Source organism: Tursiops truncatus, chromosome 16, assembly GCF_011762595.2.
Source record: "Tursiops truncatus isolate mTurTru1 chromosome 16, mTurTru1.mat.Y, whole genome shotgun sequence".
NCBI classification, from domain to species: Eukaryota; Metazoa; Chordata; class Mammalia; order Artiodactyla; family Delphinidae; genus Tursiops; species Tursiops truncatus.
Window position 1 is genome coordinate 82,208,766 of NC_047049.1, and position 26,001 is coordinate 82,234,766.

Below are 26,001 nucleotides of genomic sequence, written 5' to 3' on the forward strand. Positions count from 1 at the left end.
ATGCAAGGGGGCTGGAATTGGGGGGGAGGTGTGGGTGATGGGGGGAGCCAGCCAGCAGTGAAAAACACCAAGCAGACAGTCTCATCAGGGTCTTAAGGGGCAAAGGGCAAAATCCATGTGAGGCAGCAGGATGGAACCTCAATTCTCTAGTCCCAGCACCAGAGCCTTGACTGGGTGAGTGGGATGCTGTTAAGACTCCAAGAGAGCTTAAACCTTTTCCTTCCGCACTGGCTTACTCAGTAAGTCAAGGTAGGGTTGGCAAGCTGTACTCTGAGTCTTGCAGAAGGGATGATTTTCTCGTTTGGTGCTCTGTACCCACTACTCTTGCAAGGCACAGTGAAGGACACAGCCTACCACTCCAGATAGCAGGGAGCCTTGACTTTTGATGCGGGATTACAGAGTAGGAGTAACACGGCAAAGGATATCACCAGGATTTTCTGCTGGGAGGTGGATTTAGGAAAGTACTTTTTGGTTATGTCTATCTGATCATGTACTTTTCTTTCTCTTAGGAGATAGTATTTTAGGAGCTGGTTCCTGTGGGGGCGTTCCTATCCTTTTTTCTAGAAACAGTGGATTGGTGTCTATTACTTCAAGGGAAAATGTGTCCGTATTGGCAGAAGACCTTGAAGATTCCCTGGCATCTTCAGTTGCTGGACCAGGCAATGAGGTAACGTGGTTCCATAAGATTTTTTTTTTTTTTAAGTATAGTTGATTTAAAGTGTAGCTGATTTGCGAAGGATTTAACGATTTTTATCAGGGTGTTTCCCACAAATGTTTAAAAGTCAGACCCTTTTAAAAGAGTTGTGATGAAGACATTAGTTCTTTTATCTCTCTCATCTCTTTTGTCCTCTTATTGAGAAGCGACTACTTGTAAGTCCTTCAGCTGTTTTTTTTGGTGTTTGCCTCCACATTTCTAAGTAATATGCGTGTATTGCTGTCTCTCATTCACTAATTCTCGTCGTCTGTAGATCTCCTGTTGGAGGATGAGGACTTGGGTAACCTACATTCCTCTCTGCGTTTATCACCCCAGTGTACATTTTTTCCATTATAAGGGCTACGTGAATGTTGTTTATAGTCCAGAGTGAAGCAGTGTGCTGATTACTTTTCCTTTAGTGTACAACTTTGTGCGATTCTTGGAGTGGACTAATTTCATATTTGCTTACTTTTCTTTGATATATGGCTTAATCTTCCCACACCCTCCAGCAGCTGCGTAGGCGCCTTTCCGTAAAGCTTTGCCCAGGGTCACGTCTCTAGAGAAGCCCCTTGCCTGCTATCTGCCTGGAACTTCCCTATTTCTTGTCCTCAGGGCCTGTCCCCGCACTGCACGGGTTTGCCTGGCCTCCTCCCTGCTCTGTCACTTGCTGCTCCTCCCTTCTAGTTTCCAACTTTGTGTTGCAGTTGGAACCGCAGATGTGTGGTGGTTGTGTTTCTTTTTCTTCTGGGATGATTTTTGAGGGGAGAGTGGGGGAAAAAAACATCATTTTTTTTTCCTGTCATCTTGAATTCTGAAATACCCTGATCCGTAAAAAAGATTTTTATCATTCTTTTACAGGAGGCTAAAAATTAACACTGTTTGGGGTAATTTCCATTTGAATAGTATGTAAAATATATAGACTGTAATTCAAAATGAAAATGATTTGATACAGGTTCAACAGAAAGTAACTTTTTTTTTTTTACGTTTTTTCTTTTGTAACCATGTGGTTTTCATAATACTGCTGTATGTTAAGATTGAAATCAACCGTTATGCTTAGAAATACACTTTGTGATGAGTTGTATAAGGGTAAGCCTATAAGAAGGTTGTGTTGTGATGAAATCTGCAAATGATTTTACTCACAATATAATTCCTGAATTATATATACATTTTCTATAGGACTTTAGTTGATCATTTGGTGTGTTTTATCTTGTTTCAATAAATGTCTTAAGTATCAATATATAAACCGTTGGTATAGAGAGTACGGCAAACAGCTGTGTGTCTGTACTGTTGCTCTCATAGGTGGGTCCAGTGTTTAGTCCAATAACTAAGAATATTCTTATACCTTCACCTCTAAATTATAGTTTGTTATTTTACAGAGTGTGGTTTTTGACACCTCTACCAAGAATGAAACTATTGCCCGGGAAGATAAAACCAAATTGCTAAAAGCTGCTTTTCTGCAATACTGCAGGTATGATAAGTCTTTAAAATTACTGCCCTTTTGATGTTTGAGGACACATGTTACTGACATATGCTGCTTATTTGTTGACTAGTGGGAACGAGTTGGAGGAGTGAAGCCATCCAGGAGAAGATGTTTTTCTGAGCTTTAGCACTTTAACAAACTCTTGTTCTGAACTTGGTAGCTGCGGGAGGGTTCCAGCTAGGCTGGGAGAAACCTGGTGTAACACAGCCTCTCCACTCGATGGAAACAACGTCCCACTAGAAATGGTGGTCATGAAGGCAGCTTGCAGGCATGCTTTATGTATAATGTGAAGGCAGTGAAGTTGCATACAAAGGGTTATCATCGCTGTTGTAAAGGAATTAGTCTTGGCCTGTTGGTTGAGTTCTGCTGTGTAGAAATCACCACAGAACTCAGTGGCTTATTTAATACAGCTTCTGGCCCTGCGTCTGGCTGTTTGGGGCTGTGCTGGGGTGGCAGTTTTCCTGGTCCTGCCTGGGCTCGCGCATGGTCTGTGGTCAGCAGCCAGCTGTCTGGTTACACTTGCTCCCATCTGGGGACCCTGGCTGGTCAGCTCTGTCTGCCTCATGTGGCATCTCTTCCTCTAGCAGGCTACCCTGGCCTGCTCACAAACCTCAGGGCTCTGGAAGTGGAAGAGAGGAAGCCTCGCTGCACAAGTGCTCTTCGAGTTTCTGCTTGGTCACATTTGCTAATATCCCGTTGGACCCAGCGAGTCCCGGGGTGAGGCCCCGTGGAAGGCTGCTCGCAGGAGGGTGTGCGCGGGGTGGAGGAAACAACTGCACTCGCTCTGTCGCACTTGCTGACCCTATACAGTCATTTCAGTTTGTCCTGCACACACATTCTGCACGTTCTGTACCTGGTACCTTCCATTTATATTGGAATGAATACTCGGGAAAATTGTGATCCAGCCCTTGCTCTGTCCCAATTAACTGTGTGAGACTTTGGACAGATTGCTTAATGTCTCTGGAATTGGGGTTTAGCAGATCTTTGTTTTGAAGAAATAGTCAGACTTTACCGCCTCCATTTTTGCCGCTCTCAGCTCACGGTCCCGTAATTCCACTCCTAGTGGCGTCTGGTGCGTGGAGGCTCCCTCTCACAGAAGGGACACACTTGAGACTTTGTAGTGCAATTACAGTTTGAAAATTCTGTGCCATCGTACTGATGGTCTACTGAGCTTAATTTCCTGTCCAGAAGAGGGCACCAGTGTTTTGTTTCTGTTTTTAAATAGTATTCTTTTAGTCTTGTTCTGTTGCATGGTGTTCAGTCTGACTGCCAAGATTTGGATTAATACTCTGATTTTATCTTGTATAAATTTATCCTTTAATTAACAGTCTGTCAGACTTGTGGCATCTCAACATTTAAATGGTAATGGAGTCACTGTACTAGTTTCCTGTGCCTGCTGTAGTGAATTGCCACAAACTGGGTGGCTTAAAACAATAGAAATTTATTCTGTCACACTTCTGGAGGCCAGACGTCCAAGAGAACGGTGGCAGCAGGGCCGTGTACCCTCTGAAGGCTCTGGGGAAGGGTCTTCGCTAGCCTCTCCCTTAGCTCCTGGTGATTGCGGGCAGTTGTTGGCTTTCCTTGGCCACATACGCATCCCTCCAGCTGTCTGTATTGGCATATGGCCTTCTTCCCTGTGCATCTGTCTTCACGTGTCCTGATGATGACACCAGTCATTGGGTTTAGGGCCCACCCTAATCCAGTATGACCTCAGCATGAACTTAGCTGATCGTATCTTTGAAAACCTTATGTCCAAATAAGATCACGTGCTGAGGTTCTGGGTGGACTTGGATTTGGGGGAACACTATTCAACCCAGTATAGTCATTTCTAAATGTTTTACTGGGGAAGATGATTAAGTACGAAAAGCGGTCCCTGGCCTCAAGTGCTCAGAGCGTAGTAACCTTAGGACCGGTGTTATTGGGCTTCTGACACAACTGTGTTATCCTGTTTAGCATAAAGTACCATGAGGTTAACAAGAAGTCATTTCTGGGGTGGTGTCAGCCAATGGTCTAAAAAAATTAGCCTCTTCACAAGTGGGATCATGGAACCTTTAAAGCAGCATTTCTCAGCCTTCTCACTACTGACATTTGAGGCCAGATGGTCTTTGTTGTGGGGCCGTCCTGTGCACTGTAGGGTGTTTAGCAGCATCTCTGGCCTCTTCCCGTTTGATGCCAGTAGCATCCTTCCCCCCAGACCGTGACAACCAGAATTATTTTCAGGGGGTCAAAGCTGGTGGATAGAACTCTAAACTATTATCCATTCAGTTTTTTGCTAAGGTAATATTACTATTTTTATAGCATGGTTTCTTTAAAATTAATTTGTATATTATTTTGATTTTACTTAATATAAATATAAAATCTTTTGTTCGTGAGAGTTTTAAGAAACTTAGTCTTTTGATTAAAATAGTTCATTATTGAGTGATCATGCTATGGTCCACTTTGTATTCCCATGACCTCTAGCATAACTAGGTTTCTGGCTTCAACCTTGCCTTTAACACTTGGCGGCAGTTTTTCTGTGTTTCTCTGATCAGCTCTGTCTCCTCTTCTGCAGAGACCATTTCAACCCTTTCCTCGCCTCCCTACCTTCCCATTTCTCTGCCCCTTTCCCCCCCAAGCAGCTGACTCAGGCTCCTGTTGCACAGAGATAGTAGAAGCCATCAGAGGACAACTCCCTGTACTTAGCGCCCACAAACTTACCTGCATCCCGGCTCCTCTTCCCTTTCCCTCCCTGGGGAGTAGGAAGAGGTGTTCTTCTTCCTAAGGCCAGTCTCTCTGTTCTGAGTGCCATTGTGTCCTGTTTCCCTTGAGACTGTACTCTCTCAGTTACTCCCCTTCTACATCTTTGACCTTGTGCTGGTCTCTTCTCATCAGCTGTTAATCATATGTAATCTGCCATTTTTAAAAAAGACCAGTCTTTGATTTGTTGTCCCCCTTTGAGCTAGCACCTCTTCTGTTTGTTCCTGTTTACAGCTAAACTGCCTGAGACGTCGCCTCCAGTTGTTATCGTCTTCCATATTTTTCTCTTTCTACTCCCTGTGCCATCTTTCCTCCTTCCTTGGCTTCATTTGCTGAAGAAGCACAGCCCTACCTTGCTCTGGGCCATTACATACAAATGAAGAATGTTCAGAAGCAGTTGTGTGTTCCACAGGAACCTAGTTGTAACACATGTGAAACTGTGCTTGTCTTCTCCAGAGCTTATTCTTTCTTTCCTAGCCCCTGTTCCAGTGGCAGGTCCTAGCAGCCACAGTCAGTTGTTCAGTCATCCTTACGCATCAGACCCAGCCGATGACCAGAATTTCCCTCCTGTGTCTCTTTCTCAAAGCTGTCTGCCTGTCTCCTTCACTGCTGCAGCTGCTGCTGATGGAAACTCCAGTCCTCTCTTGCCTGGATAGATTTCTGCAGTAACTTCCTCACTGGATCTTTCTCCCTTCTGTCTGATCCCTCATCTCCATAGCGTAGTTAGAATGATCTTTTAAAAATAGAACAGATCGCGACATTTCCTTCTAAGCTCAAACTCTGTCACGTGCTTTACGAGACCTTCTGTGCTCTGTCCTTTGTTTCTAAGAGGTCTGCCTTGGACCCTTCTTCCCTCTCGCCTCACTGGGTGATCTTCTCTCCCCCAGGGCTTCCGTTCTCTGCTGGGATGCAGGCGTACTTCTTAGAGGTGTGCCTTGTGCTCTCTCTGCCGCTGTGTGCCCCTCCCACACTCACCCCCACCCCCCTAAACCTCTTACTCCAGGAAGTGTTCCCTACCCGTCGGGGGATTTGTTTTTCCCTCTGTGTGCTATGTGGCCTCTGTTCTTTCCCTGTCTAGTGTGTGTGTGTAACTGCTTCTTTAATTATCTGACTCCTCATGCCACTGTATACTTTGTGAAGTCTTAGGACTGTGTTCTGATGTTTTGTTTATTGTTCTGTCTCCAGAGCCTGCATATTATCAGTGTTCAACACATATTTGTTGAATTAATGAATGCATAATTGTCTCCCTTTTAAATAAATGTTATTAGAAGTAATAAACTTTGGGCTAACATATGGGACTTTTAATTTCACAATTAACTTTTTCATGATGAGTTTAATACTTTTACTTTTTTTTTTAATTTTTATTGGGGTATAATTGCTTTACAATGGTGTGTTAGTTTCTGCTTTGTAACAAAGTGAATCAGCTATACATATACATATATCCCCATATCTCCTAATACTTTTACTTTTGTTTTCTGATTTTATTTCAGAAAAGATTTAGGTCATGCTCAAATGATAGTTGATGAGCTGTTTTCCTCTCACTCTGATTCGGATTCCAATTGTGAACTAGACAGAGCTGTTACCCAAATCAGCGTGGACCTGGTGGACGACTACCCTGCTTCTGATCCGCGGTGGGCTGAGTCTGTCCCCGAGGGTAAGAGCGTCCTAATTTTAATGTTATGGAGAAGAACATTCTGGTTCTTTTGTTCAAGCGTTTCTCAGTGCATACTTTTTATTTTCTGAAACAATTTAATATTAATTCAGTATTTTATAAAAGTTGTAACTTTCCTTATAGTAGATTTTTTTTTACTACTGTAAAAAAAAATCTACTCTCACTGTTATGGCCTCACCTGTTGCGGAGCACAGGCTCCGGACGCGCAGGCTCAGCGGCCATGGCTCACGGGCCCAGCCGCTCCGCGGCATGTGGGATCTTCCCAGACCGGGACACGAACCCATGTCCCCTGCATCAGCAGGTGGACTCTCAACCACTGCACCACCAGGGAAGCCCATAGTAGATTTTTAAAAGGGCTCAGAACAGGGAGCTCCTGGATGGTCTTAGTGGTTAGGATTCGGAGCTTTCACTGCCATGGCCCGGGTTTAGTCCCTGGTCGGGGAACAGAGATCCCGCAAGCTGTGCGTCATGGCCAAAATAAGAAAAAAAGAAAAAAAGACCTCATCTATTTTACATACATACAGGCATACATACATAAAGGGCTCAGAACAGGTGTACATAGTAGAATAGAAATAGAGGAAACATTGGAGCAAATCCTACATGTTCTGTCTGAACAGATTAATCAGCCCTACTTAGCATTCTCAGCATTTTATTTCTAAAAGGAAATTGGTGGCATAGGTAGGCATTTGACATTTGCCCCAAATTAAATGATAATTTTAGCATAACTACTGAATTTGGCTAATGGAAATTATGTGCTTCTCTAAGAGCAGCAGTGGTCAGATCTCAGCCTGTAGAAGTGGGCATGTGTCCTCCTGTTCGGCCTGGGTGACTGTCCCTCTTACCCTCCACGCAGCATCGGGGCACTCAGGGGTCCCCAAGGACCATGCAACTGTCACAAACATCCTTTCAATCCCTAATTTCCTGCCTAGCAAGTAATTCTCATTAGAGTCTTAGGAAGAAAACATCAGTGCTCACCTTCTTTCTTTGACTGTTTTGAGCTGTCAAGCTTAGAATGATACAAGTGATTAAACTAATAATAACATATTTGTGTTTTGAATAAATACGGTATGAATTGTATCAAACCCCCAAAAGTTTCATCTAAATTTTTAACCTCTTGGATAATGTAATTAATAATTGCATTGAAAGGTTAGTACTTTCCTTTTGTATAGATTTTTCTTAACTTTTAATAGCAGTACTTTCTGTCAAGCCAGTGTATTATGTTTCTGTCTTGTTATTGTGTTTCACCAGAAGCACCTGGGTTCAGCAATACATCTTTGATTATTCTCCACCAACTCGAAGACAAGATGAAAGCCCATTCTTTCCTTATGGACTTCATTCACCAAGTAGGCATCCCAGTCGCTGTGAACAGGGATGGCCAGACACCTGGCTTTACTGTGCCCTTTGTGGCTCTCTCCAGGACAGTGGGAGACCCTTTCTCACTAATTCTGAGGTGTTTCATTGGGTGGGACATGACTAGTGTTGCCCATTTTCTTTGCTGACTTAAGTAAATAATTCCAGGGCTGTGTGGAGGCCTGTTACTACAAGAAGCAAAGCTGCATTGAAAATAGGATAAAAAGAAGAAAAATAGTGTATTTCAGCAGAAATGTTATTTCAGCTTTTCTTGTTACATCCTATGATACCCTGCTTTTCATTCGGATTTCCTGTGTGCTTTTATATAAAACTTAGGTTTTCCCGAGTTGATTTTGTATTACTAGAAAGACAGTGAAGAATCTGAAGGTGGTGACAGGTTTTTCTATGTGGATGTTTAATTTCGAGGTGCCATTAGCATCAAATACTCATATAAAGTATTCTTTTTTTTAAGGGGTAAGGGAATTCCCATTTATATTGAGCCTAATAATAGAAAATGTTTTTGCTGCTAGCCAGAGTTGTTACACAAAATCACCCATCCTTACCTTGTTGATCAGTTGTGGCTCCCAGGCATAATCCAAAAGAATTAATTTAAATCCATTTTTGCACACTTTTTCCCAGAATCAGTATGCCTCCCTGTTAAAGAGACTGAAGTCAGTGCCACCTAATAGAACCTTCTGTGGTGATGGGACTGCCCTGTGGCTGTGCCGCCCAGCGTGGCAGCCTCAGTCCTGTGTGGCTGCTGAACACTTGAAATTGCTGCTGCAGCTGAGGAACTGAAGTTTTCTAAATTTAAATTTAATTAACTTAAAGTCACCACTTTGCTGGATAGTGGCTATCTTATTGGACAGTGTGGTTCTAGAGGATTCCAGAAATACCTTGGTTGTTTCTAATACCTCACTCTGCTTCAGTTTTTTTTTTTTTTTTTTTTTTTTTTTGTGGTACGCGGACCTCTCACTGTTGTGGCCTCTCCCGTTGCGGAGCACAGGTTCCGGAAGCGCAGGCTCAGCAGCCATAGCTCACGGGCCCAGCCGCTCCGCGGCACGTGGGATCTTCCCGGACCAGGGCACGAACCCGCGTCCCCTGCATCGGCAGGCGGACTCTCAACCACTGCGCCACCAGGGAAGCCCTCTGCTTCAGTTTTAATGCACAGTCTGGCTCCAGTCTGCTCTTACTGTCTGGGCAAGAGAACTTTATTTGTTCATTGAGTCTTTTCTTAGTGTTTTAGGTGGGCTGCAGATCAATGGGGAAAAAACATGTTTTCTTCTGATGTAATTGTCAGGTGTTATCAGTTAACTCTTAATACATAACAAATACCCCCGGATGTGGTGGGTTAAAACAACTGTGGGTTAGCAGGGGCGGTTATTTGCTGATTTCCCCTGGGCCCTCTCCTTGAACTGCATTTGGGGTGGGCTGAGCTGGCAGGTCCCCAGGCATCTCTTGTCAGACTGGCAGTCGGTGACACCGTCCGCTGGGGCCTCTTGGTTCTCCCCCCACTTAGTCTTATCCTCCTCTAGGCTGGACTGGCCTCCTGTGGTCTCCAGGTGGCGCTTCAAGGGGATGAACTTAGAAGCTGTAGGCTTCAGACGTCACATATTATCACTTCCACCAAAGCGACGTTGGTCAAAGCAAGTCACAAGGCCAGGCCAGATAAAAGGGATTGGGAACTTGATTGTGCCTCTTGATGGGAGGAGTGGCAAGGTCACTTTGCAGAAGGGTGTGCAGAAGGCTGGGGTGGGAGGAGTCCGTGGCCCTCACATGCCACACTGCGGGGATGCTAAGTTATCGGCGGGGGGCGAAGGGGGGGAGCCATGGGGCTGGAGCCGTTGTGGTATCTCCTGGTACAGCCTCCCTGGGCCTCAGACCCTCATGGAGTCACACAGCTGTTGGCAGTAGCATCCGTTGCAAGGGAATGTCTAGCCAGATCTAAAAATCCCAGTCTGCCTGTGCCTTTATATTTCCTTTAATATTTAGAGCTCATTTCATTGAAAGATTTACATTAATAATCAGGAAAAATGTACAACTGGATACTTGTATCTAAGAAAATAATTCTGAATATAAAACTCTCCTCCTCAAGCCAGAAATGGGCATCAAGCAAATCAGAGGCAGCTGATGCAAAGGGTCAGAGACACCCTCCCCCCCAACCCTCCCCATGGCTTTAGGGTTCTGGAAGGTGGAGGCTGCTGAGTTTCTAGTTCTGAAGGTCTGGAGTCTAGGGGAGTTGATCAATGTAGCTAGAAAAGAACAATTTTATGATTTTGATAACCATAAACAATCATTTGAGGAATAAGGTAGGTAGAGACAACAGTAGTTGACCCTAATCTTAGAACAGGAATGTCTGTACTTTCTTACAGGTGTAAATGGCCCTGGCTGGAGAGAGAGAGAGAGAGAGAGAGAGAGAGAGAGAGAGAGAGAGAGAGTGTGTTAGGAACAGCCCCAAAGACCAATAGACGGAGGTCTTTCTGGGGGAGGATGGGGCCAGCATCTCTGTACCCAGTGAGCTGCTGGTGGAAATGTGACTGCGTTCTCCTGTATGTTACTGTGAATGCTTTCTAAGAATATGTGTTCGTCTTGCCTCAAGGTCGGCTTGTTTGGACGTCTCGGCACTTTTCCAGTGAGAGGGCTGCCGATGGCCACACGGCTGCTGCTCTGTGAACACGCTGAGAAGCTGGCCGCCGCCATCGTCCTCAAGAACCACCACTCGAGGCTTTCCGACCTTGTCAACACAGCGATACTGATGGCCTTAAACAAGAGGGACTGCGACATCCCGTGCAACCTGACTCCCGCAGACGTCTTCTTCAGAGAGGTGAGACGAGACCCGTCCTCCCCTTAGTGCGGCTCTGGAGCGCTGTGCCATTTACAGAACGGGCCCCCGGTGAGGAAAGGATTGAGAACAAAAGATGTCATTGAAGTTTTAAATTGGACTCCATGTTTTCTGGGTAAATTATCCCTCAGAAGTATCACTCATTTATCGCTTTCCCTGTAAGTTAGGGCTTGTAGAGATGACTACAAAGTCTTCCCTATCACGTCTGGATGTTTTCCTTGTGTTTCTCCACACCACGTCTTGACTCTGCCCCAGAGGGCATCTCATCTCCATGGTGGGCTCCCCTGTCCCCCGGCTTCTGTTGTTTTGATGAAGGTGCAGCACCATCAGGTCAGAGCTTGGAGCTGTCGTCCCCAGCTTCCTTCCTTGCTGCTTCCACCTGTTTGCTGTGCCTGCTGTCAGACCAGGCTCCTCTCAGGCCGCCCTCTCCGCCCCTCCAGCGACTGCTCTGTCCCAGTTCCCCTTCAGGCCTGGACCTAATTGTGGCTCCCCATCTTGCTAGCCCGGGGCTGCACCATCCTGCCTTGGCCCCCTGACTCCTGCTCACATCTTTGTAAACAGTCCCTTCACTAAACTCTCCTCAGCTGCCTGCTGGGATCCTGCTCTACACCTCACTTTTAAAGTCAGATTTATTTTCAGAGGAAAAGAAAAACCTGCTGTAAACTTGGCAGGGAGAAAAGATGAAGGTGCTGGCCAGCTGGTGGCAGCTGGGCACTGGTTAGAGCACACAGCTCTGGTACCTGAGTGACACCTCACAACCTCATGAAAGGCAGGGCTGACTTTCCCGTCTCCCTTTACAGGTGTTGACGCCAAGACCCAGGGGCCGGTTGACTCAGCTGAGACCACAGATCCTGGCTCTGAGCCACCATTCAGCAGGCTGTTTTGGGTGTGCTAGTCAGTTGCTTCAGGAGTAGTCCTTCACTAGGGCTGTTCCTTCTCCCTTTGTGGCGTTATCTGAGTTTAGAAACTGCTAGCTCTTCCCCCAGCTCTGTGGAATTTGGAATTGTTTTTTGCATTTGGGAAGTTTTTCTGTTTGGTGCCTCTAATTTTATCTCCTTCCTCGTGCAGTCCGGCTGTCATCTAGCATCTAACAGCCTGTGCCAAGGGTCTCTTCTACTCTGAATATTTGATGTACTGCAACCAAAAATAAGACACTGAACTATGTTCAGTTCTGTTGACTCCTTAAATGTGTTTAGTTTGAAGGCCTCATTTTTATACATTTGGACTTTTTCTAGGGAATGTAAGGCAAAGCACTTTTCTGTTTTATTTTGTTTTTTAATCAAGTATACCTGAAATCTGAATGAAAAAAAAGAAAGTTCACCTCAAATTTCATGATCTAACCAAACTGTTGTCATTTTTGTGTCCTTTTTTGTCTTTATTCATACATAATTTTACAAGATAAAGTTTTTGTTTTTCTTATTTAATTATTAATGACAAATTGAGTTGAGCAAGAACCTGGTTGCTTTTTCTGCTTTTGGATCAAAGTGCAAAGCATACTAGTTAATTATGTATAAGTACATTTTTCCAATTAACTGGAAAAGAAATAGGATCTGGAAATTATCAGTTGGATGAATACATAATTCATGAGTAGCACCGTAGGAATGTGATAGGAAAAAAAAAACTAAAAATGTGATTGGTTCCTCAAAAGAATGCTCCATATGGAAGATAGTAATGTTTAAGACTGTTTACATCACCATTTATCTTAATTTCTCTTTACGTTTACTGGTCTTAAGTTTCCTTTGGGTGAAGTTCTAAAGGTCCTCCCACATGGCATAACCATAATAAAAAGAGAGAGCTGAAGAGGTATGCATGTGTTTAGTGAAAAAATATGTATCGATTTTTTTTTTTCTTTTTACCTGTCCATCCACTTGGGAGTGGTAAATTACATTCCAAACAAGTATGCATTTTAAGAGAAGAGCTGGATAACCCAAGTCAGGCTCTGATTGGTGGGCTGTGTAGGGGAGATGTGATCTCATAGCCCTGGATAGAAGGTAAAATAATACAGACTCTGCTTGAGGGTTGACCCTCCACCTGTAGCCAGTCTGGAAGGAGCCCCCGCACCGCCTGGGTCTCTATAAAGCGAGTTAACTGCTTCAGAACAGGCCCTCAACAGTGTTGGTACAGCTTATGAGCAATGTTTGAAACCACTGAACATGTAACTCACGTGGTAAGGCTGTCTAGCAAGTGTCTTGGGATTTTATTTGCTTTTATGTTATTTCATGCCTTTTATATCACATGCTTTCATTATCTTTTTCACATTTACAGTGTAAAAAATTCTTACAAATTCAACGTGCCAGAGGTTTCTTGCTAGGGCTGTTAGGATGCCTTTGACTGACATCAGAAATACTAAAAGAAGAAGAGTGATTTTGTTTGGGCTCCATTGTGCATGTGTTTATGAATCGTTCCTTCAACTAGTTTGTAAGTTCCTTGAGGGCAGCAAATCTAATTTCCATTTCTTCTTATCTCTGAGCGCCCAATGCTATGCAAACTCTAAATGCCAAGTAAATATCCACTTGATAAATAAAGGGGGAAAAGCTTAACTGGGGGCTGAAACTGGAAACAAGTGTTTCAGTGCTTAACATTTTTGCACAGTGACCTTCATGTGTTAATTAATGACAAAAAATAGAACAGTTACAAGTTATGTATTTAGTTAGTTTCTATGTAGCTACTGCTGTTCTACAAACATTTCTATTTTGTCTAAAGAAAAGAAATTCTTCAAAGAAAGAAATTAGCAAGTTCATTGGTTGGATAACTATTTTAATCCATTAGTTCATTTGTTTAATTCATTACTTTGGGGTCTCGCATTGTTATGTGACATCATTTGTAGCCTAGTACTATTTAAAGGTGGCATTGAGCCCTCATAGCTATAATAAACAAATATTTCAGTTACTTGATATTTAAATACAAAACCTACCGGCTACCAATCCAGAATTTGCTTATTTATCAGACTCAAGTTATTTGGGCTCTCCACCTTTTAAAAGTTAGGAGATTCTAACTTTTCTTGGCTTTTAAATTTGTTTTCATCACTGACTGTCCCTTTGACTACTGAGCAGAGGGTGTGACTTAGTGAGGAAAGCCTGCTGAGTCGATTCCAGGCAGCTGTAAGCGTGGCCCATCGGCATGGTCTCTGTTCCTAGTAGGTACCGTCTCTGTCCTTCCTCAGGTGTCCCAGGTAGATAGCGTCTGGGAGTGCTTACTGGAGCACGAGGAGCAAGTCTTGAAGGACACGGCCTTGGAGCCAGTTGAATGGGCGGAGGTGGCGATCAGTGTGAACAGTATTCTCAAGGTACGCACACATGCTGAAGATACCAGCAACTCAAAGCCCAGGCTGTGGATGGGGGAGGAAGTGGTCTCCATGTTCCTACTTCGCATCACCAGCGATCCATAATGGTTTAGCCATTCGTTCATTCCAAAAAGTTAGGAAAACCTCAGTCATTTTATCAGTCAGTTAATACACATCTGAGTGTTTGCCTTGTGCATGTTAAAAGTTTCTATTTGGTAGAATAAACCTTTTATTTGGAGAAGACATGTATATCATTGCAAAGGTATTAATGTTACTGTAACTGTATGCTTTTTAATTACACAAAAGCACACTACTTATATTATTGATTAAAATGTTTCATTTAATTTTAGCTCATGGACTTTATAGTAATGGTCTTCCTAGTTCGGTTACCATAGTTCTCTAAAACTGAAGTTAAACTCTAGAGTAAAACAAATTTCAAATGCAGAAAGAATCAAAAAGTAGTCCAACAGGTCTCTGCCGAGTAATTTTTTGTAATAATAGACTTGATGTTTCAGATTATCTTAGAGATCCTGGGATCCCTTGCTTCCTGCATGTGATAACACATTTCATATTCCAGGACATGCTGCAAGCTGCTAGTCATTATCGACAAAATAGAAACTCCTTGTATAGAAGAGAAGAGCCAGTAGAAAAAGAACCTGAGTATATTCCGTGGACAGGTGAGATTGCAAGCACTGAGCCCAAATACACTGATTCATTAGCAGTTGATCAAAACATATTTCTAATGGTCTGTTATTTTCAGAAGCCATGTTGTTCTCCTAGTGCAAGTTTGTGAGTGAAATGAAAAATAACATAAGTGCCATCCCCAAGATGAGTAGTTCTTACGAAAATCACTTTGTTGCCTTGGAATAATTTGTAGATCTCTTTGTAACTCATTTTTTTAAACTGGTACTCAGGCATCTACTAGGTTTTAGTACGTGTAGTTATTCATAGCAGCAGGCCCTGGATGTACTGACTGTAATTTTTGTTGTTTTAATACAAGGAAATAAGTGGAGTAGCATTAAAGGAATTTAGAAGGCAGAAGAATCATGTTTACCTGGCTCTGCTGAGGCCATCCTCATAGAGAAGATGGGTTTGAGCAGGACATAGAAAAGTATCAGCTGACCTCCTATTGGATTTCTTTTTCCATCCATCAAGGCTGACGGGATATAATTTTTAGGCAGTTGGTCTTTCCCGTAGCCATTATAGAATCCTTACTTGTCATATTATTTTGTGTGATTTTACAGCAACGAGTGGTCCTGCCGGCATCCGAACGGCAATAGTGCGCCAGCATGGGATTGTCCTGAAAATGGTTTATCCTCAGGCGGATAGCAACCTCCGAAACATTCTGACAGAGCAGCTGGTAGCACTGATTGATTGCTTCCTGGATGGTTATGTTTCTCAGCTCAAGTCTGTGGACAGATCCAGTGATCAAGAAAGATACAACAATCTGGAAATGGAATACCTGCAGAAAAGATCAGACCTCTTATCTCCGCTTCGTAAGTGCCTGATATTTAGTGAGGGCTGTGGGTCTTGAGTCTGCAGAACAGATGTAGGAGCCAAATCATTCACGCAATGTGTTATGCAGTGTAATGTCGTTAACCCAGCTGTAGCTCAGAGCTTAAAGCAGAGCTTTCCTGTGTACAGTTTTCTGTGTTCGTTTATTCAGCCTCGTTGTCATTACTTACCAGGTAACAAGTGTCCTAGATGGTGTTAAAGATGATTTAAAAATAAATAAATTAACAGCATGTGGAGACTGCTTACCATCTCAGACCTTCACAGGAACAGCTAGACTGCAGGGTAGAGCAGACAAGGGTCATTCCACGGTGTGGAGAGGTGGTACGGCTCTTCAGAGGAGAACACGAGACGGTCACAGCCAGGATTCAGAGAAGAAGCTTGTCTTGCTACATGAAGGAAGGGGATAGCATCTTAGGTGGGCAGTGATGAAGCAAGGGACTGAATTTACATCTTTAATGAGTTTATATGGATTATGAAACTAAATGCCAGTAACTGGAAAGGTTTCTATTAATTAACTTTAGTATATAATATGAATAAAGGTAAAATTTCAAGGAATATTTTTTTTATTACATATTAAGTTTTCGCTAACAGGATTTTTTTCCATCTGTTCTCATTTCCATAGTCACACTAGGCCAGTACCCATGGGCTGCTTCATTAGCAGAAAAATACTGTGACTTTGATATCTTAGTACAAATGTGTGAGCAGACTGACAACCAGGCCAGACTGCAGCGCTACATGACACAGTTTGCTGACCAGGTAACGAACCCTGGGGGTGTAGGCTGTGGACCCTGTGAGAAGACTTTACCATTTCAAATCTTACTTGGGGTTTTTGGAAGATGATACAGTCTTTTTGCAGATTACCAGATACTAATTTGTACATTATGTTTCGTTGTAAATAGGTAGACAATTCTTTATATATAAATATTACTGACGGATTCTTTGACCTCTGAAAAATATGTTAAGACTTTTATTTCTATTCTTATATTTTCAGTTATAATTAAAAGTACTTAGGGATACGGATATTGCTAGAGTTCTAAAGTTTGAGTAGAAGATCTTGGGAGCATGGGATGCTACTTTTAGAGAGCTCAGATTTCTGTACACCTAAGATTCTTGTTTTCCTTCTTTGACATGCTTCCTGTTGTTGTTTTTTTACGCTTACTATTTTTTTTTAAAGTTCGCATTGTGACACTATTCAGGTACATTTAAGTTGTTCCTTAAAGCCAGTCTATTCAGTCAGTTGATCTTTATGTAAAAACTGATTTTTTTTCTTACTATAAAGGTAACATTGTATAAAGTTCAGGAAACCACTATAAACAAAAAAGATTAAAAAATCGTTCATAATTCTACCACCCAGAGAGAACCCTTTTTAACATTTGGTTTTATTCTTCTAGTCTTTTTACTCTACCAAACATGTTTCATTAACTGCTTATTTCACTTAATACATAACAGACATTTGTCCATATCATTAAATATTACACAACCACATTTTTAATGTTGTTATGGTATTTCATGGCCTGGATGTAACTTATTTGATCAGTACCTGATTGCTGGACATGGCTTATCTCGTATTTCACAGTAGTGCTGAAGTAAGTACTTTGTGCCCATCATAATTTTTATTCCTTTTAAGGATTCTTATTCTCCGCTGATATTTTCCATCCTTTTGTGCTTTGTTCCTTTTATTTTCTTTAATATGTTTACTAGTTACTTTAAGTCCTTTTGTGCTGATTCCACAATGAGCACTCTTAGGTCTGCTTCTGCTGCCTGCATATTCATATTTTTCTGCTTCTTATGTCTTACAATTCAAAAAATATACATTTATTTATTTTTATTTTGGCTGTGCCAGGTCTTAGTTGAGGCACATGGGATCTTCGCTGCGGTATGCAGGATCTTTTTTTTTTTTTTAGTTGCGGCATGCGGACTCTTAGTTGTGGCATGCATGTGGGGTCTGGTTCCCCGACCAGGGATTGAACCTGGGCCCCCTGCATTGGGAGCATGGAGTCTTACCCACTGGACCACCAGGGAAGTCCCTTGCAATTTTTTAAATTGTATTTTGGACATTGTGTATAAAAGAACCGTAAAGACGGAAATCAATGCTGTTCTTTCCCCTGGGAGACAGGTAAGATGAGAGGCAGATCACTCAATACATCAAGAATAGAGGTGGGTCAGGGCTTGACTGCAACTTCCGTTAAATTCATTCATTTCTGGTTTCAGGTGTCTTATGGGGCTGGTGTGTTCCTTGCAGAATTCCCCCTTTAGTGGAAATATCTCTTAAGTACTGTGAGACTGCAGGACACTTTTGTCTTCCTTTCCAGCCCAGCCTCTCACACCACCCCAGAATCCAGCAAACGTCCTGTGGGGAAACTGGATGTGCCTCTCTAGATTCTGATTTATTGTGCCAGCCCACATGGACACGTGGCACCCAGTTCTGCCCCTGAGAATCTTTCATTCTGGAAGGATAGCGTCTCAGTACCGTCCAGTGGAACTTTCTGTGGTAATGGAGATCTTGCCCATATGTGCTGTCCCAAATGGAGTTTCTGACCACAGATGGCCTTCAAGTACTTGAAATGTGACTGGTGTCTCTGAGGGACTGAAGTTTACATTTTAGATTAAGTTTAAGCAGCTACATGTGACCGGTGACTGCCATATTATTGGACAGTGCACATCTGTGTGACCCTGAGCAAGATCCCCTTTCTGGATCTGAATGGCCTCATTTGTTAAATGAGGTGATTTGAGGACCCTACAATGCAGGAAATGAGTGTTTAAAACTCGATTTCTATTCTGGAGTCTAAGACCTTTGGGAGAAATTTAATACTTTATTATCAGAAATGTGTGTTGTTTTTTTTTTTTTGGCACTACGTGGGCCTCTCCGGTTGCGGAGCACAGGCTCTGGACGCACAGGCTCAGCGGCCATGGCTCACGGGCCCAGCCGCTCTGCGGCATTTGGGATCTTCCCAGACCGGGGCACGAACACGCGTCCCCTGCATTGGCAGGCGGACTCTCAACCACTGCGCCACCAGGGAAGCCCCAGAAATGTAGTTTTAAAAACTGTATTACTATATATTCTTGAATTCTTGGCTTTGTTCTTTATAGAATTTTTCAGACTTTCTCTTCCGTTGGTATCTGGAGAAAGGAAAGCGAGGCAAATTATTATCTCAGCCTATTTCTCAACACGGACAGTTGGCCAATTTTTTGCAAGCTCATGAACATCTCAGCTGGTTACATGAAATTAACAGCCAAGAATTAGAAAAGGTAAGAAGGATTCAGTTATATGGAGCAGATTTAGGCAATTTTTTGTTTAGTTTTAACTAGTTTAGTTTTTTGTAGTTAAATACTACTTATGGATTTTTTAAAAATGTATATCTCCTATTCTCTCACATAATTTGATAAAAGTATTTTTCATTTATGATGGTACTGCCATTACTTGTTATATCTCAGTAAAAAAAAAAAATGAAGACTATTGTGATTTGACTGTTATTACAGTAAAATAAAGCACAAAAACTTTAACACATAATTAGCAGTTATTGGCCTTTTTTTGTAATGAGTATTTTCTTGTAATAAAAATGTTCAAATTATCAGTAAAAAGAGTACATGAATTAAAGTTTGTCCTTGACAGGGTATTGACGTGAGAGCAAATGTTGGGATTTGGGGGGGTTTTTTTGGCTAGGCTCCTGTTACAGCCCTTTTTTTTCTTGGATTGGGGTATAGTTGTTTTACAACGTTGTGTTAGTTTCTACTTCACAGCAAAGTGGAGTTCCCTGTGCTATACAGCAGGTTGTTACTAGTTATCTATTTTATACATGTTAGTGTATATACGTCAATCCTAATCTCCCAGTTCATCCCACCCCCCGCTCCCTACCCCCCACTTTCCCCCCTTGGTGTCCATACGTTTCTTCTCTACATCTGTGTCTCTGTCTCTGCCTTGCACACGGGTTCATCTGTACCATTTTTCTAGATTCCACATATATGCATTAATATATGATATTTGTTTTTCTCTTTCTGATTTCACTCTGTACGACCATATCTAGGTCCATCCACGTCTCTACAAAAGACCTAATTTCATTCCTTTTTATGGCTGAGTAATATTCCATTGTATATATGTACCATATCGTTTTTTTCCATTCGTCTGTTGATGGACATTTAGGTTGCTTCCATGACCTGGCTATTGTAAATAGTGCTGCAATGAACAATGGGGTGCATGTGTCTTTTTGAATTATGGTTTTCTCTGGGTATATGCCCAGTAGTGGGATTGCAGTAGTGGGATTGCTGGGTCATATAGTAGTTCTATTTTTAGTTTTTTAAGGAACCTCCATACTGTTCTCCATAGTGGCTGTATCAATTTACATTCCCACCAACAGTGCAAGAGGGTTGCCTTTTCTCCACACCCTCTCCAGCATTTATTGTTTAGATTTTCTGATGATGCCCATTCTAACCGGTGTAAGGTGATACCTCATTGTAGTTTTGATTTGCATTTCTCTAGTTAACGATGTTGAGCAGCTTTTCATGTGCTCTTGGCCATCTGTATGTCTCCTTCAGAGAAATGTCTATTTAGGTCTTCTGCCCATTTTTTTATTAGATTGTTTGTTTTTTTGATATTGAGCTGCATGAGCTGTTTATATATTTTGGAGTTAATCCTTTGTCCGTTGATTCATTTGCAAATATTTTCTCCCATTCTGACACTTGTCTTTTCGTCTTGTTTATAGTTTCCTTTGTTGTGCAAAAGCTTTTAAGTTTCACTAGGTCCCATTTGTTTATTTTTATTTCCATGACTGTAGGAGGTGGGTCAAAAAAGATCTTGCTGTGATATATGTCAAAAAGTGTTCTTCCTATGTTTTCCTCTAAGATTTTTATAGTGTCTGGTCTTACATTTAGGTCTTCAATCCATTTTTTTTTTTTTTTTTTTTTTGCGGTACACGGGCCTCTCACTGTTGTGGACTCTCCCGTTGCGGAGCACAGGCTCCGGACGTGCAGGGTAAGCGGCCATGGCTCACAGGCCTAGCCGCTCTGCGGCATGTGGGATCCTCCCAGACTGGGGCACGAACCCGTGTCTCCTGCATCGGCAGGCGGACTCTCAACCACTGCGCCACTTCAATCCATTTTGAGTTTATTTTTGTGTATGGTGTTAGGGAGTGTTCTAATTTCATTCCTTTGCATGTAGCTATCCAGTTTTCCCAGCACCACTTACTGAAGAGACTGTCTTTTCTCCATTGTATATCCTTGCCTCCTTTGTCATAGATTAGTTGACCACAGGAGCATGGGTTTATCTCTGGGCTTTCTATCCTGTTCCATTAATCTATATTACTGTTTTTGTGCCAGTACCATATTGTCTTGATTACTGTAGCTTTGTAGTATAGTCTGAAGTCAGGGAGTCTGATTCCTCCAACTCTGTTTTTTTTCCCCTCAAGAATGCTTTAGCTATTCGGGCTCTTCTGTGTCTCCGTACAAATTTTAAGATATTTAGTTCTAGTTCTGTCAAAAATGCCATTAGTAATTTGATAGGGATTGCAGTGAATCTGTAGATTGCTTTGGGTAGTATAGTCATTTTCACAATGTTGATTCTTCCAATCCAAGAACATGTATATCTCTCCGTCTGTTTGTGTCATCTTTGATTTCTTTCATCAGTGTCTTACAGTTTTCTGAGTATAGATCTTTTACCCACTAGGTAGGTTTATTCCTAGATGTTTTATTCTTTTTGCTGCAGTGGGATTGTTTCCTTAATTTCTCTTTCTGATCTTTCACACTTAGTGTATAGGAATGCAGGAGATTTCTGTACGTTAATTTTGTATCCTGCAACTTCACCAAATTCATTGATGAGCTCTAGTAGTTTTCTGGTGGCATCTTTAGGATTTTCTATTTATAGTATCATGACATCTGCAAACAGTGACAATTTTACTTCTTCTCTTCCAATTTGTATTCCTTTTATTTCTTTTTTTCTCTGACTGCCATGGCTAGGACTTTCAAAACTATGTTGAATAGTAGTGGCGAGAGTGGACATCCTTGTCTTGTTCCTGAATCTTAGAGGAAATGCTTTCAGTTTTTCACATTGAGAATGATGTTTGCTATGGGTTTGTCATATATGGCCTTTATTATGTTGAGGTGGGTTCCTTCTATGCCCACTTTCTGGAGAGTTTTTATCATAAATCGGTGTTGAATTTTGTCAAAAGCTTTTTCTGCATCTACTGAGATGATCTTTATTCTTCAATTTGTTAATATGGTGTATCACACTGATTGATTTGCATATATTGAAGAATCCTTGAATCCCTGGGATAAATGCCACTTGATCATGGTGTATGATCCTTTTAATGTGTTGTTGGGTTCTGTTTGCTAGTATTTTGTTGAGGATTTTTGCATCTATGTTCATCAGTGATATTGGTCTGTAATTTTCTTGTTTTGTAGTATCTTTGTCTGGTTTTGGTATCAGGGTGATGGTGGCCTTACAGAATGAGTTTGGGAGTGTTCCTTCCTCTGCAATTTTTGGGAAGAGTTTGAGAAGGATGAGCGTTAGTTCATCTCTAAATGTTTGATAGAATTCACCTGTGAAGCCATCTGGTCCTGGACTTTTGTTTGTTGGAAGATTTTTAATCATACTTTCAATTTCATTACTTGTGATTGGTCTGTTCCTATTTTCTATTTCTTCCTGGAAGAAATAGAATGGAAGCTTATACCTTTCTAAACATTTGTCCATTTCTTCCAGGTTGTCGTTTTTATTGGCATAGCATTGCTTGTAGTAGTCTCTTAGGATGCTTTATATTTCTGCAGTGTCCATTGTAACTTCTCCTTTTTCATTTCTAATTTTATTGATTTGAGTCCTCTCCCTCTTTTTCTTGATGAGTCTAGCAAATGGTTTATCAATTTTGTTTATCTTCTCAAAGAACCAGCTTTTAGTTTTATTAATCTTTGGTATTGTTTTCTTTGTTTCTATTTCATTTGTTTCTGCTCTGATCTTTATGATTTCTTTCTTTCTACTAACTTTTCTTTTTCTTCTTCTTTCTCTAGTTCCTTTAGGTGTAAGGTTAGATTGTTCATTTGAGATTTTTCTTGTTTCTTGAGGTAGGCTTGTATAGCTATAAACTTCCCTCTTAGAACTGTTTTCACTGCGTCCCATAGGTTTTGGGTCGTCGTGTTTTCATTGTCATTTGTCTCTAGGTATTTCTTGATTTCCTCTTCGATTTCTGCAGTAATCTCTTGGTTATTTAGTAATGTATTGTTTAGCCTCCATGTGTTTGTGTGTTTTACGTTTTTTTCCCTGTAATCAATTTCTAATCTCATAGCATTGTGGTTGGGAAAGATGTTTGATATGATTTCAATTTCCTTAAATTTACCAAGGCTTGATTTGTGACCCAAGATGTGCTCTGTCTTGGAGAATGTTCCGTGTGCACTTGAAAAGAAAGTGTAATCTGCTGTGTTTGGATGGAATGTCCTGTAAATATCAATTAAATCTATCTGATCTATTGTGTCTTTTAAAGCTTCTGTTTCCTTATTTATTTTCATTTTGGGTGATCTGTCCATTGGTGTAAGTGAGGTGTTAACGTCCCCCAATATTATTGTGTTACTGTCGATTTCCTCTTTTATAGCTATTAGCAGTTGCCTTATGTATTGAGGTGCTCCTATGTTGGGTGCATATATATTTATAATTGTTACACCTTCTTCTTGGATTGATCCCTTGATCATTATGTAGTGTCCTTCCTTGTCTCTTGTAACATTCTTTATTTTAAAGTCTATTTTATCTGATATGAGTATAGCTACTCCAGCTTTCTTTTGATTTCCATTTGCATGGAATGTCTTTTTCCATTCCCTCACTTTCAGTCTGTTTGTGTCCCTAGATCTGAAGTGGGTCTTTTGTAGACAGCATATATATGGGTCTTGTTTTTGTATCCATTCAGCGAGCCTGTGTCTTTTGGTTGGAGCATTTAGTCCATTCACGTTTAAGGTAATTATCGATATGTATGTTCCTATTACCATTTTCTGAATTGTTTTGGGTTTGTTTGTGTAGGTCCTTTTCTTCTCTTGTGTTTTCTGCTTAGAGAAGTTCCTTTAGCATTTGTTGTAGTGCTGGTCTGGTGGTGCTGAATTCTCTTACCTTTTGCTTGTCCATAAAGCTTGTGATTTCTCCATCGAATCTGAATGAGGTCCTTGCTGGGTAGAGTATTCTTGGTTGTAGGTTCTTCCCTTTCACCACTTTAAATATATCATACCACTCCCTTCTGGCTTGTAGAGTTTCTGCTGAGTAGTTAGCTGTTAGCCTTATGGGAGTTCCCTTATATGTTATTTGTCATTTTTCCATTGTTGCTTTTAATAATTTTTCTTTGTCTTTAGTTTTTGTCAGTTTGATTACTGTGTCTCGGTGTGTTTCTCCTTGGTTTTATCCTGCCTGGGATTCTCTGCACTTCTTGGACTTGGGTGGCTATTTCTTTTCCCCTGTTAGGGAAGTTTTTGACTATAATCTCTGCAAATATTTTCTCTGGTCCTTTCTCTCTCTCTCCTTCTGGGACCCCTATAATGTGAATGTTGATGTATTTAATGTTGTCCCAGAGGTCTGTTAGGCTGTCTTCATTTCTTTTCATTCTTTTTTCTTTATTCTGTTCCATGGCAATGATTCCCACCGTTCTGTCTTCCAGGTCACTTCTCCGTTCTTCTGCCTCAGTTACTCTGTATTGATTCCTTCTAGTGTATTTTTCATTTCAGTTATTGTAGTATTTTTCTCTGTTTTTTGTTCTTTAACTCTTCTAGGTCTTTGTTAAACATTTCTCGCATCTTCTTGATCCTTGCCTCCATTCTTTTTCCAAGGTCCTGGATCATCTTCACTATCATTATTCTGAATTCTTTTTCTGGAAGGTTGCCTATCTCCACTTCATTTAGTTGTTTTTCTGGGGTTTTATCTTGTTGCTTCATCTGGGACATAGTCCTCTGTCTTTTCATTCTGTCTGTCTTTCTGTGACTGTGGTTTTCATTCTGCGAGCTGCAGAATTGTAGTTCTTCTTGCTTCTGAGAGCAAATGTTTTATACATGTCTCTTTTCCCAATAATTAGTGTGGGTGGCTGATACTTTATGTGTAATTACTCTCAGCGTATGGTACTCATCTGTTTTTAGGCTTGCTAGCAGTGACTTGATCTTTCATTGATACAGCTTGGGGGGAAACCAAGTTTGGGTTTTACTTAATCTTTATTGCAACTTGAATTAGTATCCAAGATTTTATCATAGTTTTCATATTTTGTTTATTGTAGGCTCATGCAACACTTCTGGGTTTGGCAAATATGGAAACTCGTTACTTTGCAAAGAAAAAAACCCTTCTTGGCTTGAGTAAATTGGCTGCATTAGCTTCAGACTTTCCAGAAGATACACTGCAAGGAAAAATTGAAGGTAAAATACAGTATTTGAACAAGAAGACATACAAATCAGTCATACTGTCAGTGTATTCTTAGAATGTGCTCTTGTTATCATTTAATGAGGTCCATTAGAAACAGGAGCCATCTCCTTTGAGAGGAGTGCTTTCTATTCAGTGTCCTTAGGCAATTACTCAGTTACATAATTAGGATTCTCTTTTTATGGAAAAAGTAATTTGTGCCTTAAATAAGAATTCCTAAAGAGTAAATTCAAATGATTTGAACAGAGTACTCTGATTACACCCCTAGTGACTCATATGCTAAGAAGAAACTGCAAAGAAACTTGACATTTACTCAGTGGGTTTGCTGTAGGTGGTGGTAATTCTGTAGTGGTGGTCTGCTGTAGGTGGTGGTTTGGGAAATTCTTCCTCATTCTTTTATTTTTAAACGCTAATAGTGCCTTTTGTTCTAGAGAAGTGTGTATATGTTCTGCAAGACTGGCTGGTAGTCTGAAAGGGGAGCTGTATTTTAACCTGGCCACCAGAGTTAGATCATGTTAATCAAAATATCTTAACACAAGGCTTTATTATTGCTGGTTCCCCCCCAACTTCTGGTCATCACTTTGCATTTTGATCACTTCTTCTTAGCTTTTGCTTTCTTAGCACAATGAGAATATTTTCAGGTCTCAGTAATTTCCTACAGACTATTATCACAGTGTATCTAATTGAAGGGAGTAGATTTTTAAGAGATAACTTTCTATTGGTTATACAAGTTTAATTATGGAAATTGGTAAAGTATAGAAAAAACAACAACAAAATAAATTGTCTATAATCCCACTGCCCTAGAGATAATTACTGTTACTTTTTTAATCCTCCCAGTCTGTTTTCTTAGGTATGGAAATTGCACAAAACAGTTTTAATTTTTACAAGCTTCGGATCATGTGGAATGATGCCAGTATTTGAATGAGCATATCTGTGATTTAGTCACTCCATTTTGCTGTAACTGCTGTTAGCAAACAGTTCTCCGTCCTTTTTTCCTGCAGCCCAGCTCATTCTCGTGGGTGAAGCCAGGTTATGATAGTTTATGTAAATCAAAAGCTCCTGTCACCC

General features: G+C 41.2%; 1 protein-coding gene across 3 annotated transcripts in view; it reads left to right on the plus strand.

The window, feature by feature from the left end:
- NUP133 (nucleoporin 133) overlaps nt 1-26,001 on the plus strand; it is a 57,219-nt gene that overhangs the window by 21,520 nt on the left and 9,698 nt on the right. For 2 of the 3 annotated variants that reach the window (XM_073793675.1, XM_019941611.3), the window contains exons 11-21: nt 510-667; nt 2,071-2,162; nt 6,401-6,564; nt 7,831-7,925; nt 10,532-10,756; nt 13,938-14,060; nt 14,635-14,734; nt 15,302-15,553; nt 16,195-16,328; nt 18,663-18,821; nt 24,794-24,929. In XM_073793675.1, coding sequence (XP_073649776.1) covers nt 510-667; nt 2,071-2,162; nt 6,401-6,564; nt 7,831-7,925; nt 10,532-10,756; nt 13,938-14,060; nt 14,635-14,734; nt 15,302-15,553; nt 16,195-16,328; nt 18,663-18,821; nt 24,794-24,929 — 1,638 coding nt within the window. Of the gene's footprint in view, nt 1-509; nt 668-2,070; nt 2,163-6,400; nt 6,565-7,830; nt 7,926-10,531; nt 10,757-13,937; nt 14,061-14,634; nt 14,735-15,301; nt 15,554-16,194; nt 16,329-17,884; nt 18,064-18,662; nt 18,822-24,793; nt 24,930-26,001 lie in introns of those variants that run through there. The other variant, XR_012326683.1, reaches the window with a different exon arrangement.